At 54.7% G+C, this 27683-nt stretch overlaps 2 protein-coding genes and 1 pseudogene across 2 annotated transcripts; 1 reads left to right on the forward strand and 2 right to left on the reverse strand.

Annotated features, from left to right (window-relative positions):
- Positions 1–27683, reverse strand: part of LOC136570612 (zinc finger protein 208-like) — a 625335-nt pseudogene that overhangs the window by 224357 nt on the left and 373295 nt on the right.
- Positions 985–13432, reverse strand: LOC136570548 (serine/threonine-protein kinase PAK 3-like). The gene is given in 12 exon segments (XM_066571024.1): positions 985–1186; positions 1225–1370; positions 4294–4431; positions 5339–5535; positions 5961–6060; positions 6454–6571; positions 7329–7438; positions 8478–8526; positions 9358–9421; positions 9613–10300; positions 12637–12747; positions 13388–13432. Coding segments are annotated over 12 exon segments (1968 nt in total).
- LOC136570549 (zinc finger protein 892-like) lies at positions 20500–22844 on the forward strand. Its single transcript, XM_066571025.1, is given in 3 exon segments — positions 20500–20504; positions 21250–21463; positions 21466–22844. Coding segments are annotated over 3 exon segments (717 nt in total). The 3' UTR covers positions 21964–22844.

Below are 27683 nucleotides of genomic sequence, written 5' to 3' on the forward strand. Positions count from 1 at the left end.
GCGGCCGCAAGGAGACCGCGGGCAGCCGCTACCGCGGCGCCCTCACGCCAGCGGCAACACGCGCCGGACACGGCACAACGAACCCGCCTGAGCCCCCTGCCGCCCCCGAGACCCGCAGCGAGCCCCGAGACCCCGCACAACCCAGCGCGCCTCCCACCTGCGCTGCGGCCGCCTCCCAGCTCCGCCGCCGCCTCACCGCGCTCCGGCCGCTGCCGCCGCTCCCGGGCCCGCACAGACGCTCCGCCAGTGGCGCCGCTGCCGAGCCACGGCCGCCCTCAGGCCGCCACCGGGGCCCTGCCCCGCCCCGATCCCACCAATCAGCGCGCCAGAACCACGACTGACGGCACCGTCGCCCAATCGCAGCCGGGGGCGGGCTCTGCACACGGCACAGCCTCGCCCCGCGCTCTCAGGGCCCCCCGGGCTGCGTGAGGGCAGAGCCGGAGATGAGGAACAACCCTGGAACGGGCCCGGGCCCGAGCGGGATTGAGCTGAAAACACAAACAAACTTCTCCGCGCCTCCCGCCACGGCTTTCCCGGCACTGCGGCTTCTGTGGCTCCGGCTCCGCGGAAAGCCCCGGAGCCTCACTACTGCTACCCCTAATTAGGAGCATCAGTGCATCGCTTTGATTTCTCCCAAAAAGGGAAAACCGCCCCAAAGCCCTGTGGATGAGTGGGGGAGGGGAGAGATTTCTGACAGAAAACTAAAAACTCAGAGGAGGAAAATGAGATGTAAGTGAAGAGCCTTAAATCCCGCCTTCCCCCACGCCTCCCTCCTTCCAGCTGCACCTCCTACCCCGGCAGTGCCGGAGACAGGGAATGGGGCCGTGCTCACTTCATGCCCCGGGGCTTCTCCCTCTGCTCAGGGACAGGAGTCGTTCCCCTGCTGCACCCTGGGCTCTCTCCCACCGGAGACTTCTCCAGGAACTTCTCCAAGCTGAGTCCATCCCACGGGGCACAGCCCCCCTCCAAGTGCTGCAGCGTGGGTCACTGTGCCCCGGGGTCAGTCCTGCCAGGACAGGCTGCTCCAGCGGGGCCCCTCTGGCCACGGGGTCACAGCCTCCTCTCAGGCATCCCCGTGCTCCAGCGTGGCTGCTCCGGGGGCTGCAGGGGGATCTCTGCATCCCCATGGATCTGCGGGGAGATCTCTGCATCTGGCACCGCCATTTTTGGAGGCACCAGGAATAGGCTGAACTCTGCCTGAAGCTCTTCTCACATTCCCCACACCCTTCCCAGCACAGGGAGGGTTTTACCTCCTCACAGCTCCCCAGGCTGGGTTGGCAGCCCCTCCTCGTGTGGGATCTCTGGGGCTTTTCCTCCCCATTGGATTCCTGCGCCGTGGAGCTGTTCCAAATGGCCTCTTCCACGAGGTTCTGTGGCAGGGATTTGTTCTCCCTGGTCTCTGTCCGCAGCTCAGTGCCTGGGGGAGGAAGGACAAGGAGAGGAAGAGACAGGGAGAAGGGAAAAGGAAAAGGCAGGAAGAGAGGAAGGAACGAGAAGGAACAAGGGAGGAAGGAGATGGGAAAGGAACATGGATGGATGAAGGACAGAATGAGGAGAGGAAGGAGGGCGGAGAAGGAGAAGATGGGATTTGCCTCCATGCCAGAGGGAAGGGGAAGGAGGTCCCCCCAGTCCATCCCTGGCAGGATGGCGTTGGCAGTGAGGCTGTCCTGCAGCGATGCTGGGCTGGGAGATGGAGCAGCAGGGAGGGGAAAGGGGCAGTGATTCCTCCTGCCCTGCCTGGCTGTCCCAGTCTGGAGCGTCCTGGCGCTGCCAAGGCCCTTGGAGCGTCCGGCACTCAGGAGCCCGGAGCTCACGGCTGCTTTATAAAGCTGACAAAGTCGGCAGGATGGGTCTGGGTATGATCTCAGCAAACTGGGTTTATTGGTACAGGAACAGGGGACAGAGCTGAACAGGGTCCAGGCACAAAGACAGGGTGCCAGCTGAGGGCACAGGGGGTTTTTATATGGGGTAGTGAGGGTGGAGCTGAGGGTCAGGGTCCAATGGATATAGGGGAAAATGGGGCAAAGGAGGGTTTAAGGGTCAGGACAGCTAATAGGGAAACAGGGGCAGAGGAATGCAGTAAACTGGGCGAATGAAGGGACAGAGAGGGAGAACATTCTAGGGACTAAGCAAAGATGGGTAACAGGGGTTGAACTAGGGTAATTAGGCCAACGGGCCAATGGGGTAACATAACTTTCCAAAAGTCAGCATGTACCAGCAAAGATCTATAGGAGAAGCAAGCTTCTCCCCATAACCTTTAAATCTATTCTTCTTATTAGGGACCAGTCCTCCACGGGTGGGAGATTGAGACTCCCATGGGCCTCCACACCAGTGCATCTTCCTTTTCCTCGCGGCCTCCTTCTCCTCCATCCAGACAAAGTTTAGGATTGACAAATCCTGGCTTTGGGGGAAGAACAAGGGGGTGAGTACCTTGGGTTTTGTGAGAAATGAGCCTCACTCTTTAGAATTTTTGAAAGTTTAATAAGGAATAATAAGGGACAAATCAGTAACAGCGCTGGGTGTTGGCAATGGCCAGAGGCACACTGGTTAACCACAGCAACTCTTCTTGTCTAGCTTCTCCATTGTATTGTTCAAATACATATTCATAATGATTATACATATTCAAACTTTTCCTGGAACTCATTTACATGTTCTAGGAATTCTTTAGGTTGGTTTGACCCCCAACTCGCCTTTTTAGAGCACGTGAAGGAATCCTGGATTGCTGTTTTGAGGGTTGTGTGTCACTGCCTCACAAGGGCCCCTGTTCTGTGGTTTCAGCAGGTGACAGTTATTGACAGTGGAAGGGTCAGTGGCAGGGGCCTCATCACATCCCTTCCTTAGATGTTATCTGACCATGCAGAGGCTTTTAGCTATTTCCACAAGAACTTTAAATGAACATTAGCTCTTTCACAAATATCTCTGAGTTGTTATTGTCAGTTAGTTACAAAAATAAAAGCATTAGTTCTTATTTCACAATTACAGCTACTTCTACAAAAGTTAACATTCTAATGCACAACACATGGCATCCACTTTAATATTTTGCAAAAGCCAAAACTATAATGTATGTTTTTCACACTGTCCTCAAACTGAAATGTCATCCATAAATGATGTTCTGAGGATATGAGCTACACAGGGGCCAGGGCATTGGCCACAAAAAGCTGACAAATTGTACTATAGCAAAAGCAGTTAAAAGTGATTACAAACTGTACTATATCAAACTCGTTGTGATTAAGAATATTTTGCAGAAGTCAATACATAATAGCAAAAGCCAACACTACCTAGTTATTTATAACAAACCCAGGGCAGGTTTTTCCCTTGCATGGAGCACCTGGGCCTTCCCCAGGCCCCTTCTGCCCTCCTGCAGAGCCGGTGGCATTTTCCAGCACACACAGTTTGTAACCAAGAGCCGGGTGCAGCCGAGAAGGCTCCAAGCGCCTCCTTCCAGGCTGACTCTGCAGGTGCCGAGGCTGCTCTGGGCTCTGCCAGGGCTCTGCTGGGGCTCAGCTCTGGGCCAGGCTGGGCCCGCTCTCCCCTCACATTGCTCCGGGCAGCTGAGTCACGGCGGGAGAAGGAAGGGACACGTCAGGGGAGTTGAGGTTTAAGAGAGTTTTTATTCATAAAACTTTCATAACAAACAGGCTGTTCTAACTACCATAACTAACTAGCAATGCTAACTACCCTAACTAACTGCCAGTGCTAACTACCATGACTAACTAATTGTCCTAACTACTGTAAGAAGAAGCTGTCCTCAAGTGCTTCATCTGCTCTGCTGCTCCCTCAGTTGCTTTGCTGCAGTGATCAGAGGGGTCAGGCTGGAGAGAGGCTTGGCTGATGATAAAAACGGGTGCTGTCCAAAGCATAAAAAGGAAAGAAATGAACTGTTACTTTCCAGAGTCAAGTTCCTCACAGGCTCTGTTGCAACAGGACAAAGGGAAATGGTTTGAACATCGAGGGAAGCAGGCTCAGATTAGATCTAAGGAAGAATTTTTTAACCGGGAGAGTGGGGAAACACTGACAGAAGGTGCCCAGAGATGTGGGAGGTGCCTCCTGCCTGGAAACATCCAAGCTCAGGTGAGGCAGGGCTCTGAGCCCCCTGAGCTGCTTGAAGATGTCCCTGCTCGCTGTGGGGCACCAGGTCCAGATGAGCTCGAAAGGAGCCTGCCAGGCCACAGCAGGCGAGGATTCTGCTCGCTCTGCGCGTGGAACGCAGCGAGACTGGAGACTATCGGAGGGGGCCCCACAAGAAAACCCCTCCCTGGCGCTGCTGCTTCCCCTGCAGCCCTTGGCTCTCACCTGCAGCAGCTCCTGGGCAGCCCAGCGCCGCTCCTCGTCCGGCTCCAGGCTGCACTCGAGGAAGTCCCGCAGCAGAGCCGACAGGCGCCGGGGCTCCTGCAGCTGCGGGGTCCCGTTCTGCCGGATCAGAGCGCGAGCCTGCAGGGAAAGCAAACTCAGTGCTCTGCCAGCTTCCTTCACACCCACACGGGCTCACATCCACCCCGGGGCCTCAGCCCCAGCTCCAGGGGCACTTTCCTCCCTGCCAGAGATGCTGCTCAGAGCTCATTTTGCTATGCCAAGCAAAAAACCCAAACCCTGGGGCTGCCACAGCCACTGCAACATCCAAATGATCTCGCCTTGAGAGCCAGTTTCATTGGCTGGCTTTGTTAGTAGGAACCTCCATCAGAAATAGCCCATTTTGCTTCTCCAAATATGGACACCAGCTTTACAGGCCATTTTCCAGATTCACTGTGGTTTGCCTGTGTTATTTCAGAGGATTCTTCCATCAAGTGCATTTCTGCAGTGCCACTGACACTCAAGTAAATGCATTCCTGATGCCCCATCCCAGAAACTGCCAGGCAAGAAACAGGAGGTTTGTGATGCTGAAAGCTCAGGCTTGGTGACACAGAAAAAGTAGCTTGGACTAGGAAAGAAATATGTTAGACTATGGGGATGTTCAACCATCATCTTCATGTTTTCAACAAGTTTCCCAGTGAGAAGAATCAGGGGAGATCATCTTGCAAAACCTCTTTTAGAAACTCCTGCAGAAAACTTGTTGGGTTTGGGGCTGGGATTTGGGGATGGTGTGGGGTTTTCTTGCAAGATAACATTAGAGCTGATGCACTTGCTTCATATTTCCAGGTCATCCTCTCAGCTAGAAGAGCTGCAACAATGAAAAGCCCAAAGCAAATTGTTGCTGGAGACTGCAGAAAATTCGTCTGTGTGGAGGCACAAGTCCACTGGGAATTCCCTTCCCATGTGCAGAAACCTCCAGCTGCTGCTCCCAGTGCAGGGTCCCCCTGTGCTCGCAGCCTCTGCAGCCCCTGGAGAATTTGCCTCTTACCATGGCCGCCGTTTCCCTGAAGTAAGGAGGTTCTCCTTCCACCATCTCGATGGTCACAATGCCAAAGGACCAGATGTCCACCTTGGGGCCATAAGGAGATCTGGTCACAACTTCTGGGGCCATCCAGTGAGCAGTGCCCACCATGGAGCTGCGCTGGTCCTGCTCAGGGCTGAGATGAGCGCAGAGGCCAAAATCAGCTGAGGACAGAAACAAACCCTGTCAAAGGCAGCTGCAATGAGGAAACCAAGCACAAAGATTCAATCTACTGCACGCTCAATCTGAGACTGCAGTAGTGAAGTCAGCTGGAAAAGTCCTTAGGGCTGTAGCCAAGGAAAGATGGAACTGGGTCCTTCAAGAAACCCTCAGCTTTCCTGCAGTGGCTTTTACTGATTCCCTTGGAGCTTTAGATTCCCACTGCTGCCCCTCTGGAAGGGCCATGGCCAGAACAAAGGCACTGCTGGCCCCCTGCTCCTCTCCTGAGCTCTCTGCAGGGGCAGCCGCTCTCAGCTGGCAGCAGGGGCCAGGCAGTGCCCCCAGCAGCCCTTGTGGGGCTCTGGCCCTCCCTGGGAAGCAGCCCCAGCCCCGCAGCCCGGGAGCGCCGTGCCTGGCCAGGAACACCCACCCAGCCTGACAGAGCCGTCCATGCCCAGGAGGATGTTGGAGCTCTTCAGATCCCTGTGGATCACCCGGTTGGAATGGAGGAAATCCAGGCCCTGCAGACACTGAGAGAGAACAAGAAACACTAGGGCAAAAACCAATGGCTGGAATATATCACACCAGAAAGGACAGCTCAGAATTCTGCCAGCAGCAGCTTTGCTGTGACAGGCCAGGAGTGCAGTGCACACAAGCTCCAGGCAAACGGTTCAAGGCAAAGCTGAGAACAGCAAATCAAATCCAAAGCACACAGAGAGTACCACAACAGCAGGAGAGAGAACAAGAACAGAGTAGAAGTGCAGTGATGCTGGAAGGCCATTCACTGCAGAGGCTCTTTCTTCTCCAGCTCATGAAAACAACACAGAAACAAAGCCCTGAGCATGGAGCCACTCCTGTTCTCACGCCCTGTTTGGAAGGACCATCGTGTCCCAGCCATGGGAGTGACAAGCAGGATCCCTCACCTCCCGACTGACAGCTGCCATCTCTCCTTCATCCATGCGCGTCTGTCTGACAACGTCCCGCAAAGTTCCTCCATCCATGTATTCCATCACCAGCCAGAGATCTCCATCCACAAGGAAGCTGGAAGAGGAAAACAATGGCATGGAGATGAAAGTGCAGAGCACAATTCTCCCATGGAAAAGCCTGGAGGGGAGTTTTGTTTCCAGGTCACTTGTCAGTGAGGACAGAATCAGATGGAGAGACATTCCTGCCAGGCTGCCCAGCCCTTGGAATCTGCACAGTCTAAAGGGGAAGGAGACACCTGTGAGAAAGGAGAGGCCTTAGATGGCAAGCAGGTGAAAAATGCAGTTTAGCAACAGCCCAGATCAATATGGAATCACAACACTTGGCCCCAGCTGGTTCAGCTTCTGAACTCATCAGTTCCACCATTCCCTCCAGAACAAGGCAACACAACTGCCAGGGTTATCCAGGGCAGGAGGTCATGCAGCACTTGGGACAAAAGCAGTCAGAAAACCTTTCAGAAAGTCCCTTCATAAACAGGCAAGGCCAGTGAAAAATGGGCAAATGAGGCATTTCTGGAAACAAGAACTTGGTCTTCCTGGCATCTGTAGCAATGGAAAAGGGCTGGGAAGAAGAAGCCAAGGGAAATAATTTCTGCTGTGGTTTATCAGCACTTGCTGAGAGACACAGCAAATGGGGTCAACTTGAAGGAAAAACCAAAGCAAAGCAACAAAAGCACATGGAGGGAGTGAACTGCCAGGCTGTTGCTTTGGGAAGATGTGGCTGGGTCAGGCATTTTCAAAACAGGCTACAGACTCCGGATGCCAGGAAAGGTTAACGCAGGGCCCGGGCTCGGGATCAGAGCTGAATCACTCACCTGTCCAAAGAGTTGACAATGTTGGGGTTCTTCTTGTCCTTCAGGAGCAGGATCTCATTCACAGCTTGTTCCCTGTTCTGCCCTCTGAGACTCATTTTCTTGATGGCCACCTGAAGGGACATTGCAGCCTTTAACTGGAGGAGTCTGTGGCAGGAGGCCACAGCAAACACGGAGTGAGTCTTTGTGGAGCGACGGAGCCGGGCTGTGCCAAACTGCCTTGGGATGGGACACAGAGCTCAGCAAGGGCCATTCCCACAGCCCATTGCTCTGCCAGCTGGGGGCTGCTTACAGGACACATGGCCAGAGACATTTGGCCTTGCAAGCTCTGCAGAAATGGTCCCTCAGCTGTCAGCCTCAAAGCTCTAACAACATTCTCTGCACCTACAGTCTTCTCAAATGGCCTCAACACTCCTACTATTATTATTCAAACCCATTTTGCAAGCAGGAGGTAATTCTGGTTCTGTGAAAACAGAGCAAAACAGCCAGGAACCCCTTAGCAATTCTATGGGATTTGGTCATGATTTCAGATCCAGCTGCTCTGTTTGGGATTGCACAAGAAAGCAGACACGCACACCCATTGCTCAGGTGATCCCTGTCACAGGCTGTCACTGACACCAGACCCAAACACAACTTCAGGGTTTAGGAGAGAGCTTTGCTCTGGACATCCATCTCCTCATTTCTCTCCCTCTCTCTCTGTGAACAGCTGAAGGAGGACTAAAACCCCAAATTGAGCTCAAGCAGGATCTCTGCCTAATTAGGCCTTGAGGTAGCCTTTGAAAATGAAAGGCAGGATGGACATAATAGTGTTATAGTTTAGCTAAGAATAGCTAGATAATGTTCCTGTCTGAGGCTGGGATGAAGATAAATTGAGCCTCAGTCTCCAGAAGCTGATGCATTCACACTTTTAGATATGAAGGCCAAGCCAGCGTGTCCTGCTCTGACAGACACCGCTGCCCTCCTTGCATTCCTTTGGCGCTTCAGAAGGACCAAGTCTGTCCCAGCTGTGCTCTGCAGGCTGACACTGCTCTGCCTTCAGAGGAGCAGCCTGGGCAGGAAAGCTCTGCTGGCCCCCAAAGCTGCAGCCACAGCTCCCAGCAGAGGGGAAAGCCCTGGAGAGCTGCCAGGCGTGCTGGGCGTGTTGGCACTGACCTCTCCTCCAGTGGCCCTGTCGAGTCCTTTATAAACGGTTCCGAAAGCCCTGGAGACAAAACAGCAGAGAAGAAAGAAGCAGCGCTTTAGGCCCTGGCAGGGAAAGCCATCCCAGACAGGAGATCTCTGCTGCCTGCAGCGTTCACAAACACCTGGGTGCATCGACCCTTCCAACAACAGCACAGCAGCCACCAGCCCTCTGCCATGCAAGGTGTGCAGGAGAAAACTGAGACCCAACACAAAGGAATTGGGCTGGAGAAAATCCCAAATGTCCACCCTGAATTGCTTTAGTTCAAAACCTGAGGTGAGAAATGGGTGTCTAAAGACCTGGAAAAGAATGCATTTCATCCTTTTCCATTTCCTGCCTAAGACCTGCAGGTTCCACAAGGGCCCTGCCATCAGGCAGGTGATGCTTTTTCCCCCCAAGTGCATCAGCTCTGTGTCTGTTACTGAATGGATGGGGTCTGCTACGTGTGCTAGAATAGAGCACTTATTAGTTCATCTCTGGTTTCTGTTTCTAAACCATTAGGTTGATAATCCTGACCAGTGGATAGTTTTTGAAGGAAAATATTTGAAAGAAATCTTCTTGAGAACTGTTTTCTGACAGTCACCAGATGGTGAGTTGCTCTTTTAGGCAATCCAGTTCCAGGGACAGAAGATCTTCCAGGTCCTGCTCCTTGCTGCAGGCAGGACACTGCCAGCCTCAGGGGCCTTTGACGGCGCCTTCTGACCACAGTTATCAATTCTGATCAGGACTGAGAGACAGCAGGATGGTAGCCCAGTGTCTGAAGGTGCTTGGAGCTCTCCTGACTTCTCACCTGATCCTGCACCAGCACAACACCCGGCCCTGCTTGTGCAGCAGTAGTTGCCGTGCACTTACCCTTGGCCAATCTGCTCCACTTCCAGGTATTTCTCGGCAGGCTCCGCCTCGCTCACGGTGTTCCCTGAAAGAAACCACGTGGAAGACGCTCCCTCCCAGAGTGAGACCCCGCCTTGCAGCAGAGCCACAACCAGCCCCACTCCCTGGGGCCGTGAGCCCCTTGGTGTCAGCTGGGGAAGGACAATCAATGGCTCGGTGACATTCAGCTGCAGAGCAACACTGGGTGCAGCTGATGCCCAGACACACACACAGCACCTGCTCGGGCACCCAGGAACAGAGCAGACGTACTCAGCTGCATCAGGCACCACTCCCCTCTCCCCTCTGGCTGCCCGGCTGTGCTGCTGTCAGAATGTTCAGCCCAGGATCCCACAGCGGAGGGAGGTTCATTGTCCTCTTCCCAAGCAGAGGGAGCTTCTCCATCCTCTTCCCAAAATGCTGCAGCTTCTCCATCCTCTTCCCAAAACGCTGCAGCTTCTCCATCCTCTTCCCAACACGCTGGAGGTTCGCCATCCTCTTTCCAAGCCAGGGGATGTTTGCTGTCCACTTCCCATGCTGGGAGATGTTCACTCTCCTCTTCCCAAGCCACAGGATGTCCTCCATCCTCATCCCACACTGGGAGACATCCATTGTCCTCATCCCACTCCGTGGGAGCTTGGCCACTCTGGTCCCACACCAGGGGACATCCACCGTCCTCGTCCCAGGCCGGGAGATGTCCCCTGTCCTTGTCCCACCCCGCGGGAGCCTCGCCGTTGCATTCCCACCCCGCGGGATGTTCGCCCTTGTCTCCCAGAGCAGCGGGAAGTTCACTGTCATCTCCCGGCACTGAGGGAAGTTCACCATCGTCCCCCAGAGCAGCGGGAAGCTCACTGCTGTCTTCCTCCTCTTGGGCCTCCTCTTCGGAAGCAGAGGGAGCCCCAGGAGGTGCTGGTGCTGCTTCTGTGCCCTGTGGACAGACGGCAGCGTGAGGGACGGGAAGTTCTATCTCAGTTATCACCTTATTTATCCTCAGCTGCACATCCAGCTGCACTAAGCAGAAATGGGGTTTGGAGCTGTTCCAACTAAAAATGGGCTAAAGTCGACATTGCCACTTATTGTTGGGAATTCGATTTTCCACCATAGCTAAAGCCAGCAAGCAATCCTCTGCCTGCAAAACCAGACCTGCAGCTCTTCAAAAGCTCTTCAGCAGAAAATGAGAAAACTGATGGGAATTCCTTTGCTGCTGCTGCTGCTGCCGCAAAGACACTGACAGGAACTTTCCTTCAGCCTCCCAGGCTGGCCCTTGACTGCCACATGCCGAGCTCACAACTTGCTGCACAATTCCAAACACCAAAGGTTCCTTTCCCACTCACCGAAGGAGGAGCTGCTCGGAATCCAGACAGGAGGTGCCCTGCAATGGGAGAGGGAACATGAACCCGATGCTGTTAGGAGAAAAACTGCCAGTGCTGGGGAATGCCACGGAGCAAGGCAACCCCAAGAGAGCATTTTGCTTTCACTGCATCCCTCCAGGAGCCACAGTCCCTTCCCACAGCAAGCAAGAGAACAAGCACAAAACACTGGGCTGGGTCAATTCTTGGCTGGAGCAGCAAAGGGAGGGAGTTCCAGGCTCTGCTGGCACAGACTCCCTGCTTGAGGGAACAGAACCCCCCAGGGCTCATTGCAGATGCTGTGCACGCCCCACTGGCTGCAGACACCCCCTTTTTCAGCTGCAGCTGCTGGCAGGAGCTCTCCCAAAGCAATGGTGTCTTCATGGCAATTTGGTTCCAAAGTCAACTCAGCTCCAGAGGAAGAACAGAAAGCACACAGCAAGCCCAAAGCCACAGATGCTGCACCGAGGGAAAACCTCAACTTACGTGCCAAGTGGGTTAAAAAATACCCCGAATAAGCCACAGAGTACAGAGTGCAAACTGCAGCAGCCACGTGCTGGATCATTTTGGCTGCGCTGCACACGCCTGCAGCCTGTAGCCCTGCAAGCACAGAAGGACAGGGCTGGGCTGGCTGCTGAGAATGCCTCGGGCAGGAGGATCCTCCGGCAGCGAGCCCAGAGCCACTCTGGGCACTGAGGCCTCCGTGTCCCACAGCAACGGGAACACCACGGCGACGTGGCGCTGTTCCTGTGACATCCCAGCAGCAGCTCACGCAGAAACCGCCTGGAAGGTTCTCCTGTGTCACAAAGGAGCACAAAGAACCCTCCCAGGGCACAGCCCATGGCCCAAAGGATGCAAGACGAACTCGGAAAATGCAGCAAACAAGGACACCCCATAGCCCAGCCTGAACACTGAGGAGAACAAGGACAGGACCAAAGCAAAGGAAACGTGACCTTTAGTCACTGATAGTTCTGACTAAAAGCAGCAAGCCTTGTTCCATCTGGGATCTTTGTTCTAGTTCTAAAAACAAGCAAGGTCCTCCACTCTAAATACACAGAAGGCAGGAACTGGGGACGAGGTGGGATTAGGAAGGAGGAGGAGGAGGAGGGAGAGGGGAAAAGGGGGAGCAGGAAGAGGAGGAGCAGGAGCAGGAACAGCAGGAACAGGAGGTTCCAGTGCCCCCTGTGGCCGCAGCCACGGGACCATCGCCCCCACCTCGTCTTGCAGCTCAGTGGGGAGGGGGAGCTCGTCCCAAATCTATCGGGGGGTCCCCGAGAGGGTTTTTTATTGGGGTGTGTTTGGAGCTCGCAGATTGTGGAATTGACCCCAAATATCATCTGGTGTCTCTGGGAGGTTTTGTTTTCTCTGTGTGTGTAGGTTTGGATCTTGCAGGAGCCCAAAGCTGAGCCCCTTGTGGGATATTTGGGGGCCCACGTGGCCATTGCCCAGTATGGGCAGGGGAGGACATTGGTCCTGGGGACCCCTGGGAGAGCAGAGGAGGGGAACCCCTGGGACCCCCAGAGTGGGGAGAGCAGAGAGGGGCAATCCCAGAGCTGGGGGACCCCGGCAGACTGGAAAGGGGGGGAGCCTGGAGAGGAGGGACCCCTGGGATCCCTGGGATCTCAAAGTAGAGCATCAGGGGAGAAGAGCCCCCATGGACCCCTAAAAGCCCCTGAATCATCCCTGAGCAGGACGCTGGAGAATGGAAAACCCCTGGAACCATTGGACCCCCATGATCCTAAGGAAAGGAAACCTCTGGAACCCCAAAAGTGGAGAGATCAGCAATAGGGAACTGCTGGGAGAGCTTTTTGGGGCTGAATCTTGACATTGTGGGGAATTTCATGGACAGAAGACTCCTGCTGACTTCTAGAGATGGACCTGGCCAGGAGGAGCCTCTACTCCAAGGCGCTCCCACCTTGGTTTCCCCAAACCAGGGTCTGTCATTCCCAAGCTGTGGCTGGACGGAGGAGGAGGAAAAGCCCCAGAGATTCCGCACGAGGAGGGGCTGCAAACCCAGCCCAGGGAGCTGCAGGGAGGAAAGAGCCCCCCTGAGCCAGGAAGGCGGCCGGAGATCCAGCCAGAGCTCAGAGCTGGTGGAGAAGCCTCATGGCAGGGAGAAGCCCCACAAGTGCTTGGAATGTGGGAAGGGTTTCAGCTACAGCTCCACCCTGATGGAACACCTGAACATCCACACTGGGGAGAGGCCCTGGGAGTGTGGGGAATGTGGGAAGAGCTTCAGTGGGACCTCCGACCTCAGCAAGCACCACAAGACCCACACTGGGGAATGGCCCTAGGAGTGCTTGGAATGTCAGAAGAGCTTCAAGTGGGATTCAGAGATCGTCACTCAGCAGCACTTCCACACCATGGAGAGGCCCTGCGAGTGTCCCGAGTGTGGGAAGGGCTTCGTGCACTGCTGCAGCTCCATCCCCCATGGGAGGATCCGTGCTGGATGATCCCCAGTGACCCCCGTTGGGCAGAGCCCTGGTGACCCCTGTTCTGGGTGATCCGTGTTGGATAGGGGGAAGGTGCTGGAGAGATTTCTTTCCCTTCTCCTTGTGCTGCTGTGATTTGGTTGGTAATAAATTCCCTCCCTGTGTCCTGGCCAGGTCTGTTGTGCCCGTGCCGGATTTGCTGAGGGATCTCTCCCGGTCCTTGTACTGACCCACGTCATTGTCAAAGTGCATGAACAGTTGCCGGTTGTAGATGAACATTACCTGTCCCCTGTTCCTGTACCAATAAACCCAGTTTGCTGAGATCATACCCAGACCCATCCTGCCGACTTTGTCAGCTTTATAAAGCAGCCGTGAGCTCCGGGCTCCTGAGTGCCGGACGCTCCAAGGGCCTCGGCAGCGCCAGGATGCTCCAGAGTGGGACAGCCAGGCAGGGCAGGAGGAATCACTGACCCTTTCCCCTCCCTGCTGCTCCATCTCCCAGCCCAGCATCGCTGCAGGACAGCCTCACTGCCAACGACATCCTGCCAGGGATGGACTGGGGGGATCTCCTTCCCCTTCCCTCTGGCATGGAGGCAAATCCCATCTTCTCCTTGTCCACCCTCCTTCTTCTCCTCATTCTGTCCTACATCCATCGATGTTCCTTTCCCATCTCCTTCCTCCCTTGTTCCTGCCTTTTCCTTTTCCCTTCTCCCTGTCTCTTCCTCTCCTTGTCCTTCCTCCCTCACACACTGAGCTGCGGACAGAGACCAGGGAGAACAAATCCCTGCCACAGAACCTCGTGGAAGAGGCCATTTGGAACGGCTCCACCGCACAGGAATCCAATGGGGAGGAAAAGCCCCAGAGATCCCACATGAGGAGGGGCTACCAACCCAGCCTGGGGAGCTGTGAGGAGGTAAAAGCCTCCCTGTGCCGGGAAGGGTGTGGGGAATGTGAGAAGAGCTTCGGGCAGAGCTCAGCCTATTCCTGGTGCCTCCAAAAACGGCGGTGCCAGATGCAGAGATCCCCCTGCAGATCCATGGGGATGCAGAGATCCCCCTGCAGATCCATGGGGATGCAGAGATCCCCCTGCAGATCCATGGGGATGCAGAGATCCCCCTGCAGATCCATGGGGATGCAGAGATCCCCCTGCAGCCCCCGGAGCAGCCACGCTGGAGCACGGGGATGCCTGAGAGGAGGCTGTGACCCCGTGGCCAGAGGGGCCCCGCTGGAGCAGCCTGTCCTGGCAGGACTGACCCCGGGGCACAGTGACCCACGCTGCAGCACTTGGAGGGGGGCTGTGCCCCGTGGGATGGACTCAGCTTGGAGAAGTTCCTGGAGAAGTCTCCGGTGGGAGAGAGCCCAGGGTGCAGCAGGGGAACGACTCCTGTCCCTGAGCAGAGGGAGAAGCCCCGGGGCATGAAGTGAGCACGGCCCCATTCCCTGTCTCCGGCACTGCCGGGGTAGGAGGTGCAGCTGGAAGGAGGGAGGCGTGGGGGAAGGCTGGATTTAAGGCTCTTCACTTACTTCTCATTATCCTGCTCTGAGTTTTTGGAGTTTTCTGTCAGAAATCTCTCCCCTCGCCCACTCATCCACAGGGCTGGGGCAGTTTTCCCTTTTTGGGGGAAATCAAAGCGATTCCTTGATGCTCCTAATTAAAGGTAGCAGTAGTGAGGCTCCGGGGCTTCCCGCTGACCGGAGCCACCGAAGCCGCAGTGCTTCGGCAAAGCCATGGCGGGAGGTGCGGAGAAGTTTGTTTGTGTTTTCAGCTCAATCCCCTCGGGCCCGGGCCCGTTCCAGGGCTGTTCCTCATCTCCGGCTCTGCCCTCACGCAGCCCGGGGGGCCCTGAGAGCGCGGGGCGAGGCTGTGCCGTGTGCAGAGCCCGCCCCTGGCTGCGATTGGGCGACGGTGCCGTCAGTCGTGGTTCTGGCGCGCTGATTGGTGGGATCGGGGCGGGGCAGGGCCCCGGTGGCGGCCTGAGGGCGGCCGTGGCTCGGCAGCGGCGCCACTGGCGGAGCGTCTGTGCGGGCCCGGGAGCGGCGGCAGCGGCCGGAGCGCGGTGAGGCGGCGGCGGGGGAGCTGGGAGGCGGCCGCAGCGCAGGTGGGAGCCGCGCTGGGTTGTGCGGGGTCTCGGGGCTCGCTGCGGGTCTCGGGGGCGGCAGGGGGCTCAGGCGGGTTCGTTGTGCCGTGTCCGGCGCGTGTTGCCGCTGGCGTGAGGGCGCTGCGGGAGCGGCTGCCCGCGGTCTCCTTGCGGCCGCTGCCTCGGCAGGAGCCGCTGCCGGAGCAGCGCTGGCTCGGCCCGGTTCCTGTGGCTGGGACAGAGGCGGCTGCCCCGTGCCCGGGGCTGTGCGGGACATTCACGTGGCCGGAGGTTTCTGTGCCTAGAGGAGACAGAGGAGTCCTGTACAAGTGACTTTATTGCTGAGCAGAGGGAGAGGCCGTGGGGCATTTGCCGTGCGCTCGCTGCCATTGTTGTAGTTCGCAGTCTCCTTTTTATCCTCATTTTCCCGGCCTCATCGCCCTCTCCCTTTGCCCACTGGCTGCGGTACTTGGACGGTTCAGACCTCCCGATCCGCCAACTGCATGTCCTCGTTAATGTGCACCCCCACTTTTGTAGAACAGCCGATATTCCTGGCTCTGTTAAGTCTTTGTTCTTTTTCTCAAAGTTCATTAATTTAGAGGAATTTTGAGCAGCAGTCCGTGTCAGTTTCCTATTAGATCCAGATTCCTTCCCCTCTGGAGTTAATTAGCTCCACACTCCTGGATTTCCTTCTCAGCCTTTTCCAGACCAGGTGTCTCCAGCTGTGCCGGGGGCAGTGTCTGGGGTAGCTGTTGGTTGCTGTTTGCTGCTGGGCGTTGATGTTTTGTTGCTGGTCGTTATCTCTGTGGGTGTCTTTTGGGCTATTCCCAGTCTGTAGAGATGTTGAACTCATCTCTGTTGAGTGGTGTAACATCCTTTAAATAAAACCTTTAAAATTCCTTTCCCCAAGGCAGAGACAAACGAGCCTGAGAGAAATAAGATTTAAAAGAACCAAAATGGGTACATTTTGCAGCAATGCAGTCGCAGTCAGCCCAGAGTGTGGGTGTGAGTGAGCCCCAGAGTGGAATTGTGCCGTGGTGCTCCCCAGCAGCTGTGGCAGTGCAGGCCCAGCCAGCGCTGAAGCTGCAGCAGTGGCAGCAAGGCTTGGCCCAGTGGCTGGAGGTGCCAGAGGAGGGTGGCCAGGATTTCCGAGGGTTTGAGCAGAGGATCTGTGGGCAGGCCCAGGGGCTTGGCCCGCTGTGGAGCCCTGGCTGCTGCTGCGTTGCCTTCAGGGCAGGCTCAGTGGGGGCTCCCATGGTCCTGCTGCAGGCGGGAAGTGCAAATCTCCGGGGCTTCAGAGCCCCTGAGGCCAGGCTGAGGGGTCCCCCCGTGTTCAGCTGTGCTGGCGGCTGTTTCTGGCCTCAGGGACACTTGGCATGGGCCCCTTGGCCACCAGTGGTGCTGCTTTGCACTCCTTAGGCAGGAGCCGATGTCCTGGCTGGGTGTTGGCAACAGCAAAGTCCCAGGGCAAGCTCTGTGCCAGCCCAGCTTCCTGTGGGAGAATATACCTTGATCTCTGATCCAGTGCTTGCTGAAGCAGTCAGAATTGCTTTTGCCCCCCTGTTAGGTGCCATGGTGTCAGCAGAAGATATTGAAGCCTTCCTGCTCAGGGCATTTCAGTGCCAGGCTCTTACAAGCACCCAGAGCTCGGCGGGTTGAGCTGAGCATGGGGCGGTGACCTGCGCTTTGTCTGATTCCCCTTCCTTAATAACAGCCTATCTTGTAGCTCTTTTCCCTTCTGCTGCCCTTGCAGAGCCATCCACGAACACATTTTCTCCCTCAGTCCAGGGATTGTCCCATCAATCTCTCCCAGCCTGGGTCTGGAGCTCTGTCCCTTGAATGCAGTCCTGGGTTTCTTGCCAGCCCCTCTCCAGGCTGTTCAAACAGGAGCTGGGTTAAACCCTTGCCCTGTCCTCAGTTCTGAATCCTCCTGTGCCACTGAACAAGTTTCATACTGTAATAACCGAGCCCTGCTCATCCATTTAGAGGCTCTTTTGGTTGTCAGAGCTTTAACTTGATGCCAGACTTGAACTCTAGGAGATCCTCCTGTTGTCATCAGTTTTCAGGCCTCAGTTCCCATGTGAGCTGTGTCTGCACAATTCTGCAGACATTGAGTGTTTAACCCACTCTGGCCACTGGGTTAAACATTTTAACACAAGAATTCTTCAGCATGGCCCTGTTTAACATCCACCTATAATTAAAATTCTTTCTCCCTGTCTAGGAGGGCCAGGGCAGGAGCCTCAGTTAATCTGCTTTTTAACACTTGAAAATTCTGTGATTCCTCCTTGTGTCCATCCATCCAGTTTCTTGACTGGAGTGTTGTAGGGAGAGATCCCTGGCTCCAAAGCCCTGCCTTTAAGAGAGAGTCAGTAATAAGCTGTAAGCCCTTCCTTCCCTCTCTTGGAATAGGGTATTGATTTTAAATCAATACAAGCAACCTCTTGTCCTTGTTGCTTCAAAGTAATTTGGTGAGGCTCCATATCTAATTTTCCCTCTTTCCCTGGACTGTCCACATTTGTGGGTTCACTTCAGCATAGGCCTTGCCAGACATTTGACACATAAGTACAACATCATAAGCCTCTGTATCACCTTTTACAATATAAAAATCCAGCCACCAAATTCCTTCCCAGTAAATTGCAATCACAGTAGGAAGAAAAAGAAATTAATTTATTTCAAGCCTATCCCCTACATCTCCTAGTAGTGGTTGATGAAATCATACCTGCTCATCTTTCCCACTTATTCCCTTAATAATTAAACCATGCCTTTCCTATTTTGCCCATTAGGTCTAAGATTCAGAGTGGATTGAGAGGCCCCTGTGTCCATCAGGAGAGGCCTCCTCTCAATGCAGACCCACCTGAATGTTCTCAAGGGCTCCAGTGTGGAGGGTCCCTGGTGTGATGGGAGCTGTGACAGCCCTGCCAATCCATGTCCATCAAGGGGTGGACTTGCTGGTCCTGAGGGTGCTGCTGTCTGTGCTTGCAGTGTCCTTGTGCCCTGCAGCTGGAGCCCTGATTCCTTGCCAGGGGCTGTTTGGGTGGGCTGTCCCCTGCCGAGGAGGGCAATGCCTCTGCCGGGTGCTTGTGGCCGAGCCCGTGCCCTGGGTGCTGGGGCCCCCTTGGGCCCTGGGGTTGATCCCTCAGGGGCTGTAGGAGCTCTGCCCTGGCCTTTGCCTTCAGCCTGGCCTTTTGCTGCTCCCTTCTTGCATTCACCTGCTGGGCCTTTGTGCCCAAGTGCTGCAGGGCCTTCTTGTGCCCCTCCTGCAGCCCCCCTCAGTGCCTGTGGGTGCTCATCCTCTGACAGCTGCTGAGCTTTCTGCAAAATCATTCGTTTCTGTGGTGATCCCAAGAAAAGAAAAGAAAAGAAAATCTCAGTCCTTCCATGTATAATCCACATTTCCCAGGTGTTCCTTGCTCGTCGTCCCTGTGCTCAGGGTGCCCTCCCCAGCCCGTATCCCAGAGCCGCTCCCTGTCCTGCCGCAGTGTCCAAAGGCGCCCCCCGGCGGGCAGGGCCGGCAGCTCCACGGGGCCGGGCAGCGGCCGGGGCGTCCCGCAGCCTCCTGGGGGCCGGGGGCCACTGCCGGCCCTGCCCGGGGCTGGTGGGGTCAGGCAGCGCCCGGCGCTGAGCCCCGGCTGCCCCACAGCCCCGGCCCGGCCCCGCAGCTCCCCCCAGGCCCCCAGCCCGTGCTCCCGGTCCCGCACCTCTGCGCCCGGTGCTGCCGCTGCCCCCCACAGAGAAACCCCCTGAAACCCTGACCTCCTTGTTTTCCTCTCCTGGAAACCGGGGATACAAATGATCAGCCGGCAAATGTTGAGGATAAGACTCTGCTGAAAAACATCCAAATTCTGAGTATTTTTCTCTTCCTCCCCTTTTCTTTTTCTCACCACATAGATTCCTCCTGCTGCTTCCTGCCTTAACCATATTCCTGCACACTCCCCTTCACCCAGTCTCTTCCCAGCACACCAACACCATCCATCCCCTGTTGTCCAAATCCCTTCTCCACTTCTCTTATTGCCCCCCTGGGTGTCCAAGTCCTTAATTGCCTCTGAGGGAGTGTGCAATCTACCTCAACCTTCTCCCAAGGGACCCTTCAGAGATATTTTGGGATCATCATCCCTTTGGCACAGGACCCCTTCCTGGCTTTCCCTTTTCTGTCTCCATGGGTGCCCTGCCATGCTCACTCCCCAAAGATCCCAGTGCACTCACTGATGAGATTTTCAGTGCTCTCTCCCTGCTGACTCTTCACAGCCCCCCCGATGTGTCACTCGTCTGTCTCCTGGTCACTCTCAGGTACCCAATCAGTCCCCGGTGCTGCCGCCCCCAAGGGGGCCGATCACCCAAACTGGGTGAGGCACCTTCAGCTGCACTCACTGCCCGCTGCCCCAGACGGTGGAAGGAATTCCAGACGAGTCCCAAGGTGTGTGGAAAAATTGACATCACCAGAGGATTCTGTCCACAAAGCAGACAGAGGAGTCCTGTAAAAGTAATTTCATTCCTAAAGAAAGGGAGAGGCCATGGGACATTTCCTACAGGGTCTCTCCAGTTGGTGGAGGACACAGCCTCCTGTTCATCCTAATTTTCCCAGCTGCATCTCCCTCTTCCTTTCCTCATTGGGTGGTGTACTTGAGAGGAAGAGACTTCCCAATCCACTTACTACATATCCCCTTGACATGCTCCCTACTTTTGTGTAGCAACCGATATTCATGGCTCTGTGAAGTCTTTGTTGTTCTTCTTCTCGAAGTTCATGAATGTGGCAGGACCTTGGCTGAGCAGCAGTCTGTGTCATCAGTCAACAACATTTTCTTAAACTGATGGCTTCTCCTGTCGCTTCCTTACGTACAAGTTCCTGGGTGTATCTCTCAGCAGATTCACAGCATCTGATTGTAAAGACACTTTCCTCTTCTTCCTTTCATGGGGATCCCGCGTTTGTGGGACATCCCCCCTGGAGCAGGGTGTCCCCGCCTTGCTGCAGCCCCAGCCCTCAGGCAGCGCTCAGCCAATCAGAGCATGCGGCTCTGATGACTCAGCAGTTGCCAGGCAGACCCGCAGCTCTCAGCGTTCCCCACCTGCGCCCAGCGCCCCCCTCGGCCCCAGCGCCCCCCTCGAGCGGAATTTGGGGAGGTGGGAGTGGGGCAGCGCCAAGGCCGGGCCCCCCCGCGCTGTCCTGGCGGGAGCGGCTGCAGTGGGGACCGAGTGCGGGCGGGAGCGGCCGGGAGCCCAGCGCTGCCCCAGCCCGACCTGCCCCAGCTCCATCCCTGCTCCTGCCGTGGGATGCTGTGGGTTTGGGGGCAAGAGGGAGCCGGCAGCGGGTGCTGGGCCTGGGGCAGGAGGAGAAGGGAAGGAGAAGCAGGGTTGAGGAACAAAATGGTGAAACCCTGGACGTGGGAGGAAAAGGTGGGATTGTGCAGGAGAAGGAGGAATAGCAGGAGGAAGAAGAATGTGAGGAAGAGCAGGAACAGAGGAGGAGGAGGAGGAGCAGAAAGAGGCGGCACCACACGGTTCTACTCCTCCCTGTATCTGCAGCCTCCCCCCCAGCCCCAGGAGCTTTGTCCGTATGCAGCAGGTGACCAGGGGAGGGGGAATCCATGATTTTCACAGAGGCCGAATCTTGGGGTTTCTGAGCTTTACTGGGCAAATGTTGGTGCTTTTGTTTTTTGTGAGGGCTGAATCTCTGTATTTTGAAGGAGGTTTTTGCTGAATATTGACGTTGGGGAAGTTTTTGATCTGCATCTTGATGTTTAGAGGATTTTTGTGCTGAATCATGGTATTTTGGAGGTTCTTTCAGACACAAGATGCCCAATGACTTTACCAGATGAACTTGGGCATGGAGGTTTTCCCAGTCCAAGCTGCTCTCCTCTTGATTTTTTCTGCAAACCAGGATTTTTAATTCTCAGGGTGTGGCCTGATGGAGGAGGAGGAAAAGCCCTGAATGTATGTCATGAAGAGGGGCTGCAAACCCTGCCCAGGGAGTTCTGGGGAGGAAAGAGCCCCCATGAGCCAGGAATGCATCCTGTGATCCAGCCAGAGCTTGGAGCTGGTGGAGAAACCTCATGGCAGGGAGAAGCCACACAGGTGCTTGGAATGTGGGAAATGTTTCAGCTGGAGCTCCAGCCTGAGGCAGCACCAGGTGATCCACACTGGGGAGAGGCCCTTTGAGTGTGGGGAATGTGGGAGGAGTTTCAGCCACAACTCCATCCTGATCCAACACCAGAGGATCCACACTGGGGAAAAGAAAAGCCCTTTGAGTGTGGGGAGTGTGGGAAGAGCTTCAGCCAGAAGGGCCACCTGACGGAACACCAGAAGATCCACACTGGGGAAAAGCCCTTTGAGTGTGGGGAATGTGGGAGGAGCTTCAGAGGAAGCTCAGCCCTGATTCGGCACCAGGTCATCCACACGGGGGAACGGCCCTACACCTGCTTGGAATGTGGGAAGAGCTATGGGTGGAACTCTGACCTGAGAAAACACCAGCGCACCCACTCTGGGGAGAGGCCCTACGAGTGTCCTGAGTGTGGGAAGAGGTTTCACAGGAGCTCCGATCTCCTCAAACATGAGCGGATTCACACAGAGGAGAGGCCCTTCCGCTGCCCCGACTGTGGGAAGGGCTTTAAGGAAAACGCCAAACTCACCATCCACTGGCGCATCCACACTGGAGAGAGGCCCTACGAGTGTCCTGAGTGTGGGATGAGATTCTCACAGAGCTCTCACTTGACAGAACACCAACGGAGGCACCACTAAGGGAAGTCCTGTGAGTGCCCCACGTGAGGGAAGAGCTTTGTGCGCTGCTCCAGCTCTGTCCCCCATGAGACGATCTACATTGGATGATCCTCAGTGAGCGTTGTTGGGCAGAGCCCTGGTGATCCATGGTCCTGGTGATCCGTGTTGGGAAGACACCTGGCTTGGAGGCTCCACATCTTCCTGGTTCCCTGTGGGCAGCTAGATAAACCCAGCAGCAGGAGCATCCATTGGGACACAGGCCTACAATGGGAATTCCTTGGGGAGGGCAGATTTGTTGACTTTCAACCCCATAAAATCTTTTGCATTCAATCCTATCTTCTGGTGACATCAGGGAGTACTGAATGGTGTTGAAGGTATGTTCAGGGTGGACTATATGATGTTTGTATCCCCAGTCTGTTCTGTTTATGCTGAATAATAAGTTTTGTACCTTTAAGACTTGTCCTGAGAGTGAAGAGGGAGAGAAGAAATGCGGTATTTGTTTTCAGAAACTGCACTCACTCCTCCACATTCCTGCTCCTGCACTGTGTTGTCTGCCATGGACAGACAGCGGGACAGAGCTCTCCTTTGCTTTTAGTTAGTTTTAGCTAACTGAGGTAAAGTAGTTCCCTACCGTGGATTGTTTTTCCCTTTTCTTTGGACCTGTTTAAACCTGCTGTGTCCTGAACACCAGAAGAGCACGGGCAGCTCACACCTGTGCCCCACCAGGCCGGGCCTGGGCCGCGGCATTTCCAGCACCAGAGGGACTGATAAGGGACTGAGTGAGCTGAGCTACAGCCCACAGAGGGACTTGGTGAGTTTGTCTCTCTTTTAGAGCAGCAAGAGGTTTTATTGTTTAATATTGTTTAGGTTTTATTGTGTAATAAACAGTTTTTTCCACTTTTCTTCAAAGAGGTATTTTATTTTTCCTGAACCAGTTGGGGGACACATGGACATGGAGGGGGACATAGCCATTCATGGGGATGTGGGTGGACACAGGCATGGATGGAGATGTGGGGAACAATGACAGGGATGGAAACATGGTGGGGAGACAGCCGTGGGTGAGGACATGGTGGGACATGGCCAGTGACATGTGGGGACATGGCCATGGCTGGTGCCATGGGGGGAACTTGCAGGGGATGTGGGGGATGCTGGGTTTGAGGGAGTTGAGGGTTCCTGGGAGGGATTTGGGGCTTGCTGAGGCCTTTGGGGACCCCAGGCCAAGTGGCTCTGGCTGTGCTGGGAGACCCTGGGGGAGGTTCTGGGGCAGCTGCTCAAGGACCCCCTGAACTGGAGCCCCAGCCGGGCATTGGGCTCCTGGAAGGGGATGAACATCTTTGTCCCCAGGAAGAAAATCCCAGCACCCCCAGGGTGTCAGGGGCAGCTGAGAAGCCACAACAGGAGGGGAAAGCCAGACAGAGCTGTCACACTCTTAAACTACACCCCAAAAGTCCCAAAACTGAGGGATTGCTCCCAGGAAAAAGCAGCCAGGAGATGCATGAATTGAGGGAAAGGGGGGATGTGACCCCCCAGACTGAGCAGGAGGGACCTGCATCCCGCAAAACCAAATAGGGACGAGAGGTGGAGCTGAAGGCACGATGGGAAAGGGGTGGGAGTGCAGGGAAAAAGAGGATTCAGAGTAGGAGAGGGATGGGATCCCCAGATTGAGTTGGGAGGGGTCCTTGGGTTGGGGGAACGATAGGAGAGGGGAGGGAAAGTTGGGGATGGGATAGAAAAAGGGTGGTTCCGTGGGGATCCCACTGTGTCCCCATCGCTTGATCCCTGGAGTGATTCCCTGGGGCTCTGGAGGGGAATGGATCTGCACTGGGTGGATTCCCAAGCCCCCTGCCCATCCCTGGGGGGCTCATGGGGCTTTCCCTCCACCCAAATGCTGCAGCCATGGGAGAGAGAAGGGTGTGAAAGGAGGATCTGGATTGGGCATGGAGGAGGAGCAATAGGAAGAGGAGGGAGAGAAGAAGCGGAGGATGGGCAAAGGAAGAGCAGGAAGAAGAATAGAAAGAGGAGGAGCCGCAGCAGAACCACGCTGTTTTCCCACTCGCCCGCTGAGTCTGCAGCTCCCCTGGCCCTGGCAGCACCTATCCCCCCAGATCTCACAGGTGAGTGGGGAGGGGGAACTCACCCCAAATCCATTGGAGGATCTCTGGGAGGGTTTGTTTCAGGGGAGGGGATGTTTGGATCTTGCAGGGCCCCAAGGGTGAGACACAGATGCCCCTTTGGAGAACTGTGGAAGGTTCCTGTGGCAAACTGTCTGTACTGGCTGGGGCAGTGGTACCAATTGGGGGGGACATTGGTATTGGGGCTCTGATTGGCATCAGAGTGGGGAGAGCAACGAAGGCCAATCCTGGAGCTGGGGGATCCTGTCAGCCTGGAGGGGTGGGGGAGGCTGGAGATGAGCAGGGTCTGGGCCCATCCAACTGTGAACAGGGCAGTTGCTTTTTGAGCTGGACTTGGGAAGCAGGACCAAGGGCCTCACCTGTTGTTTTTCCCCCAAGCCAGGATTTGTCAATCCCAATCTTTGTCTGGATGGAGCTGGAGGAGGCTGCGAGGAAAAGGAAGATGGCCTGGGACACTGAGGCAGGCAAGGAGGAAGTCACTGCCCCTTTCCCCCTCTCCTCTGTTTCATGTCTCAGCCCAACATTTCCTCTGGCTGCAGGACAACCCCGCTACCAATGCCATCCTGCCAAGGATGAACTGGGGGGATCTCCTTCCCCTTCCCTCTGGCACAGAGGCAAATCCCATCCTGTCCTTGTCCACAGCTCCTTCCCCTTCTCATTCTGTCCTTCTTCCTTCCTCATTCCTTCCTCTCCTTTTCTTTCCTTTCCTTCCCCAGGCACTGAGCTGCAGACGGAGACCAGGGAGAGCAAATCCCTGCTGCAGAACCTCATGGAAAAGGCCGTTTTGAGCAGCTCCATGGCATTGGAATCCAATGGGGAGGAAAAGCCCTGGAGATCCCACACAAGGAGGGGTTGCAAACCCAGCCCCGGCAGCTGTGAGGAGGAAAGATGCCCCCTGTGTCCAGAAGGCAGCCAGAGATTCATTCAGAACTCAGAGGTGGTGGAGACAACTCGTGGCTGGCAGAAACCCCACAAGTGCTTGGAATGTGGGAAGGGCTTCAGTCGGAGCTCTGGAGCTCAGATGTGATCTGGCTCCAGGTGATCCACATGGGGAAATGGCCCTACACGTGTGGGGAGTGTGGGAAGGGCTTTGGGTGGAGCTCCAACCTCATCAATCACTGCAAGATCCACACTGGGGAGAGAACCTATGAGTGTCCCGAGTGTAGGAAGTGGTTTCTGAGCAGCTCCAATCTCATCATAATGAGTCAAAGGATCAGCTGGAAATGTATTTACGATAATTGAAAACTGTGGATGAGTCAAGGGGCCAGCTGGGAGTATAACTGAGATAGTAGAAGATTACATATTTTAGTTAAGATTTTAAAATTAGTTAAGAAGGTATGTTAGCTAGCAAAAATCACATAGGTTAGTGAAAGAGTAACAAATCTATTAGAAAGTAAAGCTCGGAGTGACAGGGATAGATGTAGCAATTGTGGAGGAGCAGAGACCATAGAAATATCTTGCCTTAAGAATAATCAGTTTGGAGAGGCTTGGACCATGACCAGCAGATCAAAAAGTCCTGCAAACTCGCCATGGGTGAAGAGTTTACCATGAGGAAGAGAGCTTTCTTCTTCACATACGCCCACTCCCTTATTTCAAAATCCCACAGACCCAATTAAGGCAGTGCAATTGCGCAGACATATTAGGTATTCAGCTGATTATAATACAAAGTGGGCAGATAATGATTATGTATTATGCATCCTTAGAAACTGCTTGGATATGTAAAACCTTTTCTGTATAAATAGAGAGCAGGAGTCTGCAACTCCTTGCACATCCATTTGGAAATGATTCCTTATATGTCCAGAACTGCGATAAAATACCCTTCTTTTCAACTTTAATTAGTTGAAGAGTTGTCTGTCCGGGCTTCAGTACATCAGCAGATTCACACTGAGGAGAGGCCCTTCCACTGCCCCGACTGCGGGAAGGGCTTCAGGCACAACTCCACCCTCGTCACCCACAGGCACATCCACACTGGGGAGAGGCCCAATGAGTGTCCTGTGTGTGGGAAGAGATTCTCCAGAAGCTCTCACTTGGGCCAACACAAATGGAGGCACCATTAAGGGAAGCCCTGCCAGTGTCCCCCATCCCGGTGTCACCCCCTTTTTTCTGCCCTCAGAGCTCCTGAGCCAGTGGCAGCCGCAGCCCCTTCCCGTGGCCTTGCACCTGACTGGGACCTCCTGTGATTGCGCAGGGAGGATTGGGGCTGTGACTGAGCAGGGAGGGTGGGGGCCAGGGAACACTGGGTGCTGTGGGTCTGCCCAGCAACTGGTGAGTCATCAGAACTGCTCTCTCTGATTGGCTGATCCTTGTTCATTGCATTCTCTTGTTGCCTGTGGAGAGGCCTGGGAGTTGAGAGAAGGAATGGGACAGATCCCACCCTGAGCACTGCCACAGGGAGAACAGACCCAGCCTGGGCACAGGGAGTGAATTTATTTACAAACCAAATCACATCAGGACAAAGAGAAGGGAAAGGAATCTCTCCAACATCTTCCCCCCACCTAGGGGGGTTAATGATGATGGAGAGACGGGACATCTGAGTTTAGATCAGAAGCCAATTTTATTGAGTATGCCAGGGATTTATATGGGGTTTTACTTGTATGGTAGTTATATAGGGCTCCATTTTTTGTAACAATTTCCCATTGGTTACACATTCTTCAGGACATCAGGTCACCTGGTAACATTATCTTATCACTAAGTTTCACATCTTGTTTCTTGGTCCCCTCTTGCCCAGGGAGCCTTAATCTGTGTCTGTCCCTCCCACAGTTTCTGCTCAATCAGGCCTAAGATATCAGGCCCCTTAATCAGTTCCACTGTACTTTTTGTTTTATTCCCCATACCTCCCCCTATCCATTCAAACAAAAATACACTCTTAAGTGTCTTGTCTATTAATTTTTTCACACACTGTAAAATACAAGGAATAACCATAACAATACATAATACAATGCCTAATACATAGAAGCCTATTTTAACTAAATTTTTTATCCATCCACCAAGTCTCCAATCCCCCAGAAGTTTTCCTAGCCCTGTAAACCCTGATACCACTGGGTAATCTTAACCATTTTCCCAAGTACATAAGTCTGTTAGAGGTTAAACAGACGCTGGTGTGGTGGTGAGGTCCTGTTCACAAGGGTTCTCCGCCAATGTTGGTGTTCAAGGTGAATCTTCAGGTGATGCACTCAAAGATTCTTAAAAACGGCTTCACATTCTTTGCTGGAATCCACTCGGGACCATTCTCTGTGGAGACACAAGCAAAACCTCTACCCCAGGTGGCCTAAGGATAAGGCCCCAATATCTTACCAGATTCTGGATCCTTCACTTATGCAGGGTTTTTTTTCCTTTTGTTGCAATTGTGAATCATGATTAAAATGCCAAACAATCGGTGGGTTGGGGTCCATCAAAGAACAATTCCAAAAGTTGATCACATAAAGGGCTTTCTGCAGTCTCTTGGCAGGGTTCCATCTCTGACCCCCCTTTCTGTTGTACCAAGAGATGTTTGAGGGAGCCATGAGCCTGTGACAGATTGGCCTGTTGGGGAATGAGCAATACCTGTTTTGTGCATAATTCCCCGTAAGTCAAAAGAGTTAGCAACTCGACGGGAAATATAAACTGGGC

Source organism: Molothrus aeneus, unplaced genomic scaffold (assembly GCF_037042795.1).
Source record: "Molothrus aeneus isolate 106 unplaced genomic scaffold, BPBGC_Maene_1.0 scaffold_35, whole genome shotgun sequence".
NCBI classification, from domain to species: domain Eukaryota; kingdom Metazoa; phylum Chordata; class Aves; order Passeriformes; family Icteridae; genus Molothrus; species Molothrus aeneus.